Genomic DNA, 14940 nt, shown 5'->3' with positions numbered 1-14940 from the left:
AAGATTCACACTTCAAAAAATGTATATGTTGTGTTAACCAAGTTGATTGTCATATACAAGTTCAAATATTGCTTGGTCTTGTTGACCATTCACTGATGTTAGACTTTGGAGCTACCTCAAACCAACCACAATAGGTGGAGACTATTAATATTAGCCAAAGTGGAGATTATTGTGAATTGTTTATGATCACATGAGTATAATATTGCCAAGTCATGTGGGGATACACAGTTTGGTTCCTAAAGCACTAAAAAAATGTAGACTTCTAGTAGAGTCCATGAGTAGAATATGATGGCAACCACAATCATGTATGTTAGGCATGATATGAACACTTAATTTTTTTCGTCCCAATTTACATAGGAGAAAAAGTGATATTCTATTAACATTTTAAAATATATCAAATCTTATGAGCACCTTTAAATATAACATACTCTATTATACCTCCCCAATATTCACAAAGCCATATATTTTCAATTATAAATAGACCTCCCAATATCCACTTGAAAAACACACATAAAAATATATCAGAGAACACCAAAGAACGCAATTTTCTATGCACACAACCATTAAAACCAACTTAATTCTCTCTCTAAAAAGTTATGCATTTAACCTACACTAGAGAAAATATGAGCTAGTCATCAATGCTTAGTGTCACATTGGTCCAAATAATGGATAATGAGGTTAGTAAAAAGTGATATTTTACCTCTTTTGGATATTGACAATTGCCATGTTTGTTTAGATTGCATAAAGGAAAATAAACTAAATACATATCAAATAACCCAACCAAAAGAAGTAACAAAATTTTTGAATTGGCTCGCACATATAATTGTGGTACTTTGGATGTTCCATCTTGGGGTGGAGAAAAGTACTTCATCACCTTTATAGATGTTTACTTATGTTATTATTACATATATTTATTGCATGAAAAATCCTAATCATTGGATGTCTTAAAGGTATTCATTGATGAGATTGAAAGGCAACTTGAAAAGAATATTAAGATTGTGAGGTCTGATAGAGGTGATGAATATTACAGAAAGTATAATGAGAAGGGACGATGTCAAGGACCACTTCCAAAAGTTTCTCAGACGTCGAGGCATATGTGCTCTATACACTATGCCTTACACACTACAACGAACTGAAAGGCGGAACATACTCAAATGGAGATGGTTAGGTCAATTTTGAGTCATTGTGAGGTACCTTTATTATTGCGGATGTACGCATTCAGGACTGTTGTGTATCTACTAAAAAAGGTTCTAAGTAAAGCAGTTCCTAAAACTCCATACGAATTATGGACTGATATGAAACCCAATTTGAGACGTCTCCATATTTGGGGTTGTCCAACAAAAGTAAAGGTGTACAGCTCACATGAAAGTGAGTTTGGTGCAAGAACCATTAGCGATTTCTTTATTGGCTATCTAGAAAAGTCAAAATGGTGCAAATTTTATTGTTGTAACCATAGTACATGAATCATTGAGTCTGGAAATGCTAGGTTAGTTGAAAATGATTAAATCAGAGGGAATGATAAATAACGAAAGGTGGATATTATGAAGACTTCTAATAAATCTTATTCACTGAAAGTGTCTCCTCAGGTTGTTGTTCCTCTAATTATATTACCGTCAAATAACACACAAAAATAACAAGATAATATCAAAAACCACATGAGGGACATGTAATTAATAAACCTATTAATAAAGTCGTTAATGATCAAGTGATAGAAGAGCCATAACAAAATAGAATTAAGGTCTTAAAGGGGAAACGTATTGTCTATTTCTAAGGATTATATTGTATATTTACTTGAAAATGAATTTGACTTGAGAGTTAATAACATCCAATCTCGTTCATACAAGTCATGGAAAGTGACAATTAAGACAAGTGACTCAATGCTATGAAAGAAGAGTTGAAATTAGTGGACAATAATAAAGTTTAGGATCTAGCTGAGTTGCGTGAGGGTTCAAAACAAGTTGGTCGTAAATGGGTGTTTATAATGAAGCGAGACTCAAAAGGCAAAGTAAAAGATATAAGGCTAGACTTGTCGCCAAGGGTTTCACTCAAAAAGAGGGCATTGACTATAAATAAAAAAAATTCTCTAACCTCTAAGAAAGATTCATTAAGAGTTTGTATGGCTTCGATGACTTATTATGACTTAGAGCTTCACAAAATGGACGTAAAAACCACTTTTCTGAATGGTGACTTAAATGAGAAAGTGCATATGAACCAACCCTAAGGGTTCATGATCACATGAAAGGAAAATGTAGTATGTAGATAAAATAAGTCAATATATGGTCTGGAACAAGCTTCCAGACAATGATATATAAAGTTCAATGATAACATTACATCATGTGGGTTTTTGTGTAAGATTGAGATGACAACTAAGAGAGGGGGTGAATTAGTTGTCTTAAATCTATGATAGATTATTCTGCAAATTTTAGAGTTAGTAGCAGCAGAAAAGTTATGCAGAAAAATATCAAGTAAATTTAAGGAGATAAGATAGAAGAGAGTACTTAGAGAGTTTTATACTGGTTCACCTTCTTGTCCACCGAAGGTTACATCCAGTACTCTTGTGATAGAAAGTATTTCAGCAAATTGAATGAAGAAAGCTTTAACAATGGCAAGGATTGCCTTTACAAGATTTGAACCTTATGATCTCTTGCAATCTGGTAACTCTTTATACATTTAGTTATAATGTTCATAAGATTTGAAAATCTTTGAAACCACACTTAAAGCAACTTCAGAAAATTTAATCTCAAAGTTAAGAACAAGTTGTAGAAAGTGCAGAAAAAAGTGTTTCATAAAAATTCAGATTGTGTATGTGAGTTGTGTTTTTGAATTATGAGTTTCAATGCCTTTAAATAGGCTTTTCAATCAGCCATAACACCTCTATGAAAAGGTATGAGTCGATTGGAATGAAACCATTATGTTTGGGGTGAAAGCTGTTCAATTTGAATCTGGAAATCTGGTGTAACAGCTCTTAGTAATCGATTATTCAAACATTATGTCCAATTGAGTAATTGATTACCATACTTTGTAATTGATTACTCTCATATACTATAGTTGTGTAATCGATTACTCAAAGGGAGTAATCGATTACCATGTTCAGTTTTTGTTGGGTAACTCGTTTCTCACTCAAGTAACCTGTTACTTAGTTCTGGTAACTTGTTACTTAATCACAGTAACATGTTACTTAGATCCAATAACATGTTACACAGTATTTAGAAAATTGTTTTCATTTATGCTTGTAGTTTTCAATTTTCTTTTTAAAAATATTTTTGAGCATTACTACTAATTATATATTATAGAGTATAAAGATAGAAGTACTTATAGACTTGGACTCTAAATTCCTTGAATTTTTATCTTCATAAGTATTCTTCTTTTCTTCTTTATGTGATGTTGGTGTCTTCATCAAAGTTGTGTCAAGGTCAGGAGCAAAATCTTCTTTACATTTTGGAAACACTATTGACTGGTATATCTACATGAAATTCAGTGGGAGCAAGATTAGAATGTTAGTCATATATGGTGATGACATTTTGTTTGATGCAAATGATAAAGGGTTATTGCATGTTGTAAAAACGTTTCTCTCTAATAATTTTAAAATGAAAGATAAGGATGAGGAATCTTATGTGATAGGAGTAGAAATATTCCTTGATAGATCACAAAGATTATTGGGGTTGTCTCGGAAATGATATCATTAAGATATTAGTGAGATTCGGAATGGAAAAGTGTTCCATAATGATAATTCCAATCTAGAAATTGGACAAATTCAGTGAAAAACAATGTCTAAAGAATGATTTGGAATATAAGGAAATTGAATCTATTCCCAATGCATCAATAGTTAGGAGTTTAATGTATGCTCACACATGCACTCGGCCAGATATCAGGTTTACTATTGGAATGTTAGGTCGATATCAAAGTAACCCCAAAATGGACTACTGGAAGGCTGCAAAGAATGTTCTCATATATTTGTATGGCACTAAGGATCACATACTCACGTACATAACATCATATCATCTCGAGGTGATCAGATATTCAGATTCAGACTATGCAGGATGTGTGGACTCAAGAAAATCTGCATTTGGGTTTGTCTTCGTAATAGATGGAAAAATCATTTCATAAAGAAATGGTAGACAATCTGTAATTGCTACATTCACTGTGGAGGTTGAGTTTGTGGTATATTTTGAGGCCACAAATCATGCATTGTGGCTGCGGAACATTACTTCAGGGCTTGAAATTATAGATAGTGTAGATAGATATGAGAAATGTAAATAAGTCTTTATTAATATGATAGTGCCTGATGTATATATACATATATATACATGTATAGATGTTTGCTTATCATTGTATAACACATTTGAATTTAATAAAAGTTTCATTTTCGTAATTAAAGTTTAAGTTATCCATATTAAAGAATGTACTTGTATGATTTTAATGAGATAACTTGGTAAGTTTTCAAAAAGTAAATGAAGACTCAAGTTAAATTTAGTTGAGTAAAGTTGATTGTGATACATGGAAGAGATCATTTGTGATTGTCATGATTCAATTATTTCAATTCAATTAAGGATGATGATTTGTAAGGTTTAATAAAAGTGCGCAGTTAAAATTATTTTATGAATCCTCAAGTCATCACATGGATGAAGTGAGAGATTGTTAGATTAATTTAATAATCTAAGTGGTCCATATTCTTGGAAGTTACTAGTTTGAATCAAAGTATCTAATGCGATAGTGATTGACAATTAATAGATCAAATTAGTGGGGGTATGTTGGTTAACTTCATCTCTCTCATTTCATGGGTAGTTTACATCATAGTGGAGGAGTTATTTTCTCCGATAACTTATCTTAAATCCTTATATAAATAGAGTAATTGTACTTTAGAAATGAAATCTCATTATTTGCTCTGTTATAAGTAGAAATACAAAGTGGAAATTAGAGAAATAGTAGTGGTTGAGCAATGGATGTGTGATGCTATATAGAGAATGAATGAAACTGACCATCAAGGAACACATGAAGGGAATGTGTAAAGGTGAAAACAAAGACAACTAGAAAGTGCAGTAGAAAAGAAACTAAAATAGAACTAAGTATTTCTCAATCTCTTTTTCTTTCACATGTGCATGTCATAATGTCAATATCCTAATTAAAATGTTCTAATGAACTATTAAAAGCTCATAAAAGTTTAAAGTAACGTACATGAATATGTGTTTTGTAAAAACTAATGTAACAATCCTATTATGCAATAACAGATAGATAGCCGCTCAAAAATATTGAAGATGTTAGATATAATTGCTCAAACTTCATTAACAAATCCTTATATTTTATCTCTAATCTCTTTCATTCTTTACATTACTTGTTACCGACACAATCCACATAAAAACCAAAGACCATTTTCTGTTGTATGAAATGACTGTATTTCCACTAAACATTTCAATTTTCAAAGACCCTCAAATATAAAGAAATCTCTTCTAAAGTATAAGGCGTTGATCCCACGTTAAATTTGTCAAAGTCACACACCATGCCATAATTCTCGTTTACAATGTGATTTTAGTTTGCACAAAAATTAAAGTTGCCCTCTTTTGAAGTCAGCCAAGCAACGTACACCACCATCTTTTGGAGCAATGTCAAGAGTTTAAGAAGATTGGGCATTTTCTAGACATTTTTAATTAGATTATAGCGTTTTTAAATCAATGGTCATTTTCAATATTTTCGGTGAAAAAATATCTAACATGTTGAAAATTGCATTACCCCGTCCCTACTAATTGCCGAAATTCACGGTATCAACGTCACGCTATTAGGTATTAATCATTTATATTAAATTCATAATATCATATATGCATAACATGTATATTTTTGGTACTACTATGAGTATCATCAACTTTTTTGGTAAGAAACTAATTATTTTTTATGTTTGTGGTTGTCCCTCCCGACAAGTATCGTTCTCAGGAATCGAACCATCAACCTTGTAGATATAATGAGGCCTTACACCACTAAAACAACACTTTGATAGTGTATTTATAAGATTCTTTTCAAATGGTTAGACTGAGTTTAGAAGTCAAACGTAATACTACCAAGCTGTTATAAATTGGTGTTTGGAAAAAGACTTATTCCAACGAGTTTTAAGCTTGTACTTTTCAATTACTTGAAATAGTCTATGGGCTTATAATTTAGGATTTACATCATTCTATATATTATTAGATTATTAGCTAATCTTACCATATAGTTTCACTTTTAAGTCCTAGCGAATAGCTTATAAATTTTTACCAATTTATCATTTAGCGTGTTAATTGGCACTTCGTATCTGTCGACTCACATTCTTATTTTTTGATATTATCATTTTTATGTTATATTTTTTAAAGAAAAATAATTTAATATAAGATATGTTACACAGAATTTAATAGATACCAAAGATGTAAGAATATTAATTAAATATATAATTGAAGAAGAAAAAATAAAAATAAGAAAATGTGTAAAAGAATAATGATGTATTGTGAAAAAGAATAAAATTAATATTCGAAAGTTTATAATAGTTATTCTTGGAGAAGTTACAAAAGGGTAATTTTAGAATGTAAAAAATAATGTCATGATAATTATTTACATTTTTGACTTTATATATAGTATAGAAGTATAAATATAGATACACAAAGTTTTTTTTTGTTGTTGGTATAACCATGTTATGGGAATCAACTAATACTATAATAATAAAGGCAACCCATCATTTATTCTCCAACAAGAAAAGTTCAGTTTCATTCAAAATTTTGTCTATTTTCTAGGTTAATAAAATATTAAAATCTTTAATACAACTTATCCTTGTTAATCATACATTTATACAAAGAAAAAAATTAAACTAAAAATAAGATTATGATTATAGTAAAACGTGAATGAAGTCATGAACTATTCAAGAGCTTTTAAGATAAATTATATAAAATTTCATCTTCACTCATTTTAAAAATTGAATCTATCTTTTAGTTTATACATATTTGTTTGGTTACATAAATGAAGTTGGTAGTATATATTCATTGGGTTAAGATGGAACAATTCAAAATTAACTCTAACTCATTTACAAGCTTAATCACAAATGTATATTTCTTGCAGATTTAAACAATTATATTTTGTCAAGGGATGTTGAAGAAGGGAGTAAGAGACTTGCAATCTAAAACGTTCTAACTAGATCAAGGAATAAAATGCAACAAATTGTTTAATCATGCAATATTTTTTTTGAGCATGAGTTATTTTAATATCTCGCTCATATTTGTTGCTCCATTCCAAGTAATTGTTTATGCATGCAATATTTTTATCAGCGAACATTCCGAGACTGCGTCAAATGAAGCTATTAAATTGAAGAGGTGATTATTAAAGTAGTGTTTGAGTAGTATTGACACAAATAATTTAACCACCATGTCAAATTGTTCGATTATAATATATTTGATTATGTTTTAACTTTGCTCATACCCAACACGCAAAAGAATAGTATAACTCACTCTATTCATGTAATAAATTGAGAAATTATTTATTCTCAATGCTATTCGCACATTTATAAAAGTAAAAGAAACTAAAACTTTATATGTATTTTGGTATAATCAATGGTATATAAATAAGAATTAATAACTAATATTTTCAACTGTGTCACTATTCTTCCAAAAAATCTAACTTCTCTCCGATACAAAAAGAGTCTAGAATATAAACACAAATGAAATGAGATTTTCTCAAATTTAAAAATTATTTTATTAATAAAAAAGCTAAAATCATGACTCTTTCTATCATCTGTGATAATCTCAATCTAATAATGCACCCTCTTGTATTAGAAGGCTACAATATTCCTTAACTTAACCCATCACCTATTTAATTTATGCTTTGTTGGAATAGAAGCAGGAGTTGCAGGTTTATTCTTTTCTCTCCTAACACAGAGACTTTGGCAATGTTAAGTAAGAAAGAACAAAGGAATCCCAAGTAATGTGAAGTGTGAACCAAACACAATCATGCTTTCAACAAAATGAATCCATGAATAAAAATGAAGACACAACATGAGAAGGAAAGTTTGTCGGTGCAGTGAGCATGTGCTAGCAACGTGGCTTGCCCTTTTCATCCACTGTCCACGTGGAATCCTATGCATGGTTCAAGCCAGCCTGGTCAAATACACTATCAAGTATCACCTTAACTTGTACCAACCCCACCACTATAACGTGTGTTCAACCATTGCCACCATCTTTCACTTTAATTACAATCACTACCAGTATTGTAATCAACGGATTATATTCAGCTATCCACATGACCTAGCTTTCATTGCCAAACATAGTTACTAAAGATCATCTGTATAACCAATAACGTGTTAATTTAATAGTGTAAGACTTTTATAAATCTTTAAAATAATTAAAATGTTAAAGATTCAATTTCTAGTATTAATATTTGTTGAAAAACATGATAATATATTATGAAAGGGGATTAGTTTCTTACCTACGAAGGTAAATATACCCTTCTTAATAACCAAAAAAATCATCTTTGTATAGCCAAAAAAAATATGTTGTCTTATCATCCCCAAGATAAAAATATTATCTTCTATTTTTATGTACTCCCTGTGATACCTGAGGGAGGAACCTCATCTCATTCCTAGCCCAAATGAAAGTGCCTCCAACAAGTCATTTTCCCTTTAGGAACATACACAACAGTGCAAACTTTTCACTTTTGAGCATGTGATTATGATTTTGTTCTTGCATTGTGAAATGGTCTATGGTATAACCTGTTGCGTATCCTGAAATTTTTAGATGACTGTTAAATCTATACACCAATAATGTAAAAATGTATATACAATCAGTGTATTATTCACTATTTATTTGAATTATTTTTCTGAAAAGTCTACGATAATTAAAAATGAATGATAAATTATATATTTTTTACGGTATCAATATATACATCTTTTTTGTCAGTTACATATGAAAATAGTATATAAATATGGTAATATAGTTAGAGTGTAATTTGTATGTACTTAATGTAAATATTTATTTATACATGTTTATTTCATCATCAATCATTTATTTGCATTACTTTTATTTAAAAGTTAATGACAATTAAAAATGAATAGTAAATAATGTAATAACAATGTAAAAAATGTTTAAATTGTCAATATTTCCATATTTCTCTCTTATAATTATGATTAAATTAAAAGAATTATATTAGCCACCGGTGTGAGAGTATAATCTTAAAAAATGATAATCATACGTAGAAATCATATTTATTAACATTTTATATGAACATGGAAATTTAAAAAAAAAAACATCTGGTCTGATTTTTAAAATTATTCATCATATTTTGACTTTTAAATTACTATTTTAATTAATGAATCAACTGAGCACTCCAATAACATTTGTTAAAAAACTCTAATCATATGTATGAAAAGTTAAAAAAATGTAAACATAAAAATTGTGTATGAAAAGTATGACGCTTGAATTTTAAAAGCTGTAACTTCAACATGAGAAAAAAGTATATACATCATAGTTCATAAGTTACACTATCGTTATATCATTTATTATTTATATTTAATTATTATTAATTTTTTAAACAAAATAATATAAATAAATAATTAATAGTATACTAAGTATACATAAATGGTTACAATATATTATACTCTTTCAACATTCCCTAATGTACATTTTTTATTTTGATTTTTGTAACCAATACCCTTAGTCGTAATATTTCCATCACATAATTTATCTACCAACAAAATAAATACTCTTCATTTAAAAAATTAAATGTTAAGATTAAGTACAATTTAAGAAATCAATAAATAATATAAAAATTGAATAGAATTTGACTAAAATATCGCAATCAAATTTTTATACATTTCCCATAATAAATTTCTAATCATAATTTCAATCTCAATTCCAATAAAAATGAAAAAAAAAATAGAACAAAGTTATTGAGATAAAAATTACTAAGAGGTATTACTATATTGTAAATTAGAGAGACTAATCCCATCTCAACTTTATACATGTATTGAAAAAGTTACTAAAAGAGAATGGTACACTGAAAAATGAAGAGGAATCTGGAAAATAAATTATATTAAGAGTGATTATTAAATTTAGTGAAAAATATAGTTGAATAAATAATTTAACCCAATTTTATAAAAACATTGAGATATATAAAATAGGGGAGGATTTACTTACTCCAGTTTTTTAAACTTATTCCTCATCGTATTCTTCAATTTTAGGGAAATTCAATAGTTTCAATTAGTGAATAAATCTAAATCATCAGATATCCATAAAATTGATATTTATGATGAAGAATAAATTTAAAAAACTTATGAGTAAGTGAATACCCATTCTATAAAATAAAGATAAAAAAACACAAGGTTGAAAGTTTTGGAATGAACGAAGTTGTATCTAATTATATATAATGTAATTGTTGATAAAGATTTGTTTTGGAAACATGCGTCCACAGTTTTGCAAATGTAGATCCACCTAAATAGCCTCATTATCGCCATCAAATATATATTTGTTGAACATTATTCTGTACGCATTATGTTTAGTTGATAAATGTGTGTATTTGATTGACTTGCGCTACTTTTGTATCTTTAAATTAAAAATGTAATATTTTTTTTACTGATAATATAAAGATTTATATACAATTAATTTATTATTTATTTATATTATTGTTATTTAAGAACTAGTAATGATTGAATTATTAATGATACAATAACCATATACAAATTTTTATATTGTTGATAGATACAATAACCTTATACTTGTTGATACTTACATTTTTTTCTCTTTTAAATTTAACGAAACTAATGAACAGAAATACTTGAGAGAGCTAAAAGGAAATTCCTATGGGCAGTTAATTAAACTAATTGGCTGTTTTCTCAGTCTTGCGATGAGAATGTTTTCTTAATTATTCAATTATAAATATGAAATAGAATTTCCAAGGTTTTCTTGTTTTAAATTTTATTTGACTTGAGAAAGAAAACTGCATTTTTACCAAGATTTTGGGACATAGAAAGTATTTAATATATCAGTAATTCAATATAGTATACTATATCATATAAAAAACTTAATTTATCTCATCCTTTATAAAATTTCATCACTTTCATGTGTATTAATGAAAGTAAAACCATTCACTAATTTACTAAACTATTTTCCATGTCCAATTAAATTATTTGAAAAAATAAAAATATTTTCATAGCATATTCATTTATTATTTAAAAGCATTGGAAAGTGTTATATTAATATAAGTAAAACAAAACCCAACAAGTTGTTTGTCTTTATCACCCTAAAAAAATTAGTAGTTCAAAGAAGGTGATTGTCCAAACCTTAAGAAAACTATTTCTAACCTTGCACATTGAAACATAAAATCTCAGTACTATCACCCACTATGAAGTAACATTAATTCTTTACAACAATAGCTGATTAAAAACTTGACAAAATTATCAATATCTATGGATCTACCTATTAAGTAATGAAAGTTAGAACAACACACATATTACTGAAAAAAGGAATTATAACCCTTAACTAACCGGTGTTAATTAATTTTAGAGAAAAAAATTACACACTCAGTATGATTTTTTTTACACTATTAATATATCAACTATCATTTAAACTTAATTATTATTAATTTTTCAAAAAAAAATATAAATTAATGATAAATAAAATAATGGTTGTATATAAATTTTAATATTGTGCATAAATATAACGTTCTTAATTTTATTCTTTCACCGTGGAAACAAGGAAGACCAAGAGATTCTTCTCAAGGCACGTGATTGACTCTCAAGAGCTTCTTGCTTTACTCAAATCCCGCTTAATTCGGATTCTCGAAGAACCAACTAGGTCTTAAACCATATGTTATATTTTAATTTTAATATTTATATTTATAGTGTGCTAATTACGCAATAGATTTCATAATTTATTTCTCCAATAATGGCATAAACCGTAATACTCCTCAACTCCAAGACCATTTCCGTTAACATGTTCGTTATAGTTCCTTACCTCACTCTATCTTCAGTCTTCAACACTCTCATCCCCACTCTCAGTTTCAGTCAGATCTCATTTTCTCTCTCTCCTTCGGTGCATTCCATTAACAATGCAGCATCTCCGGCCAGAATCTCTGGCAACCATCGCGGCGATGCTTCTCTTATTCGCCGCCGCCACAACAACCACCACCCACGCGCACAACATCACTCACATTCTCGCCAAGTACCCAGAGTACTCCACCTTCAACCACTACCTAACTCTCACCCACCTAGCACAGGAGATCAACCAACGCACCACCATCACCGTCTGCGCCGTCGACAACGCCGCCATGAGCGACCTTCTCTCAAAGCACCCATCCATATACACCGTTAAAAACATCCTCTCCCTCCACGTCCTCCTCGACTACTTCGGCGCCAAGAAGCTCCACCAGATCACCAACGGCACCGCCCTTGCCGCCACCATGTTCCAAGCCACCGGCACAGCTCCTGGATCTTCCGGATTCGTTAACATCACCGACCTCCGCGGCGGAAAGGTCGGATTCGGCGCCGACAGCAACAACAACGCCGATAATGACGGCGCTCCACTCACCGCGTTTTTCGTTAAATCAGTTGAAGAAATCCCTTACAACATTTCAGTTCTTCAAATCAGTAAAGTTCTTCCCTCGGCTGTAGCGGAAGCTCCTACACCCGCACCTAGCCAACAAAACCTCACTTCCATTATGTCAAAACACGGTTGCAAGGTTTTCGCTGATACGTTGTTAACCTCTTCCGAGGCTATAAGCACTTTTTCTGATAACGTTGAAGGAGGATTAACCGTTTTTTGCCCTATCGACGATGCATTTAAAGCGTTTTTACCTAAATTCAAGAATCTCACGGTTACCGGAAAAGCATCACTTCTCGAATATCATGGAATTCCGGTTTACCAATCCCTCGCAATGCTTAAGTCCAACAACGGAATCTTGAACACGCTCGCCACGGACGGCGCCAGTAAGTATGACATGACGGTGCAGAATGACGGGGAGCAGGTGACTTTGAGGACTAAGATCGACACCGCGAAGATCACCGGCACGCTCATTGATGAGCAGCCCCTGGCGATCTACACTGTGGATAAGGTTTTGCTTCCTCTGGAGCTTTTTAAGGCTGCGGCTCCGGTACCGGCGCCTGCTCCGGCACCGGAGCCGGCTTCGGCTGATGCGCCTGCTGCGCCGAAGAAGCATAAGAAGAAGAAGGCGGCTGATGCACCGGCGGATTCAGATTCTGATTCGCCTGCTGATTCACCGGATGATGCCGCAGATCAGAGCGCCGATGACAACAGCGGCGGATTTAGGTTTGGCGGTGAGAGGTATATTAATGTTGCTATTGTTGTGGCTTTGGTATTTGGTTTTCAAATGGTTTGAGTTTTTTTTATGAAGCAAAGCTTAGTAACTTGCTATCACTAATATGTTGCTTTCATTTATTTATTTTAGTTTTTTTTTGGTAGGAAATAAAAGAAAATTTGAAATGTTATTTTTTTTGTTGTTCTATCAAGTGTGTATTTTTATTTGAATATTATTGTTGTAGCAAGCAATGTTGTAATTTTGGTGGTGAGAAAGCAGAAAATTATTAGAATCTTAATGCAAACACCTGTTTACCTTTTCTATTATTGTGGTTAGTGGAGTTTTGTGTGTTTAAACAACTATTCTATCCGGAGAGACACATACGTTTTTTTCTTGTGGCAAATACATGTTTTTTCTTGTGGTTTTTAATGCCAAAATATAACTCCATTATCCTAACTGGGTTGTCGCTATCATAGATCAAATCTTAGTCTTTGGTCTTATACAATATGTAGGGGTCGAGCTTAGTCTTATTACGATTGTAGGTATAGTTAGTGGCTTTATTGATCACAATGTAGCTGTTTCTTTGGAATTTGTCAAGCAATTATGAACTCTGATGTTGAAAGTTGAGTTTGACTTTGCTTTGATTTAGAAGCTAAATTGTCCATGACCCTTTGTTAGTAATGGAGTCTGTAATTGAGAGGATCCAAATTCTTTGTTAATGGTCTTGTTCTTTTTTGTTTGTGCAATTATTACTGCCTTTGTTATGGTTGAGCACTTTTTTTATTGTTTTATGATTATGATTTGATTCGGATGAAATCATGACTCATGAGCATTGAGTCATTCCTAATTCTAGAACTTTTTGTAGGCTTGGCTCTTTAGGGTATTATATTCTTCATATGTTACAGCTTCTCTTGCCTTGAACATTGATATAGCTTTAATCTCCTTTGTGGTTTCAATTTTAGGTTAGTTCTTCAATTTTAAAAAAAAATCAATGAAATTTTATACTAATGCGTATGGCACCCACCCCATGCCAATTTAGACAAATATAACAATAACATGGATTAAGATGAAAATTTATAAACTCAATCACTTCAAAAATTAAATTACTAGGTAATCCCTTTAGTTCTTAAATTAAATTACTACGTAATCCCTTTAGTTCTTTAATTAATTTTCTGCGTGTTTATTGAATTGTTTTGATCTATTTCTTGTTGCCAATGCACGACTCGTGATTATGAAATAACCGCGGTTGTAAAAAATCCAAAAAAATGAAGTTTCAAGCCACCTCAAAATCAAAATATAATGTAGAAATTTCTAATTATACAGTTTCTCTATCAAAATAATAACTATAATGGAAAAAATAACTTTTTTAAGTAAATGATGGGTGTATTATGCAACATAAAGAAAAAGGAAAAGAAATCAAGAACACCTTGATCCTGGTACCTTGTTTTTGTAGAATGTGACTTTAATGCTTTGTATATTAGAAAGAAATATATTTTGTAAATGAGTTTTATACATTATACATTATTTATATTTAATTATTATTGATTCTTTAAAAAATATAAATGATTAATGAATGTGCATAAATTTTATATTGTTATTACACCATTTACTTTTTATTTTAAATCATCATTAATCGTTAAATAAAAGTAATTCAAATGAATGATAAATAATAAACTAATTATTTAT

At 30.5% G+C, this 14940-nt stretch overlaps 1 protein-coding gene across 1 annotated transcript; it reads left to right on the top strand.

Moving 5' to 3' along the window:
- Nucleotides 11973–13580, top strand: LOC109350304 (fasciclin-like arabinogalactan protein 1). Its single transcript, XM_019591521.1, has one exon. The coding sequence runs from the start codon at nt 12049–12051 to the stop codon at nt 13333–13335; it is 1287 nt and encodes a 428-aa protein (XP_019447066.1). The 5' UTR covers nt 11973–12048; the 3' UTR covers nt 13336–13580.

Source organism: Lupinus angustifolius, chromosome LG06, assembly GCF_001865875.1.
Source record: "Lupinus angustifolius cultivar Tanjil chromosome LG06, LupAngTanjil_v1.0, whole genome shotgun sequence".
In the NCBI taxonomy this organism is placed as follows: Eukaryota; Viridiplantae; Streptophyta; class Magnoliopsida; order Fabales; family Fabaceae; genus Lupinus; species Lupinus angustifolius.
The sequence above is the reverse complement of the archived record's forward strand: the minus strand, read 5'-3'. Positions and strand labels throughout refer to the sequence as shown.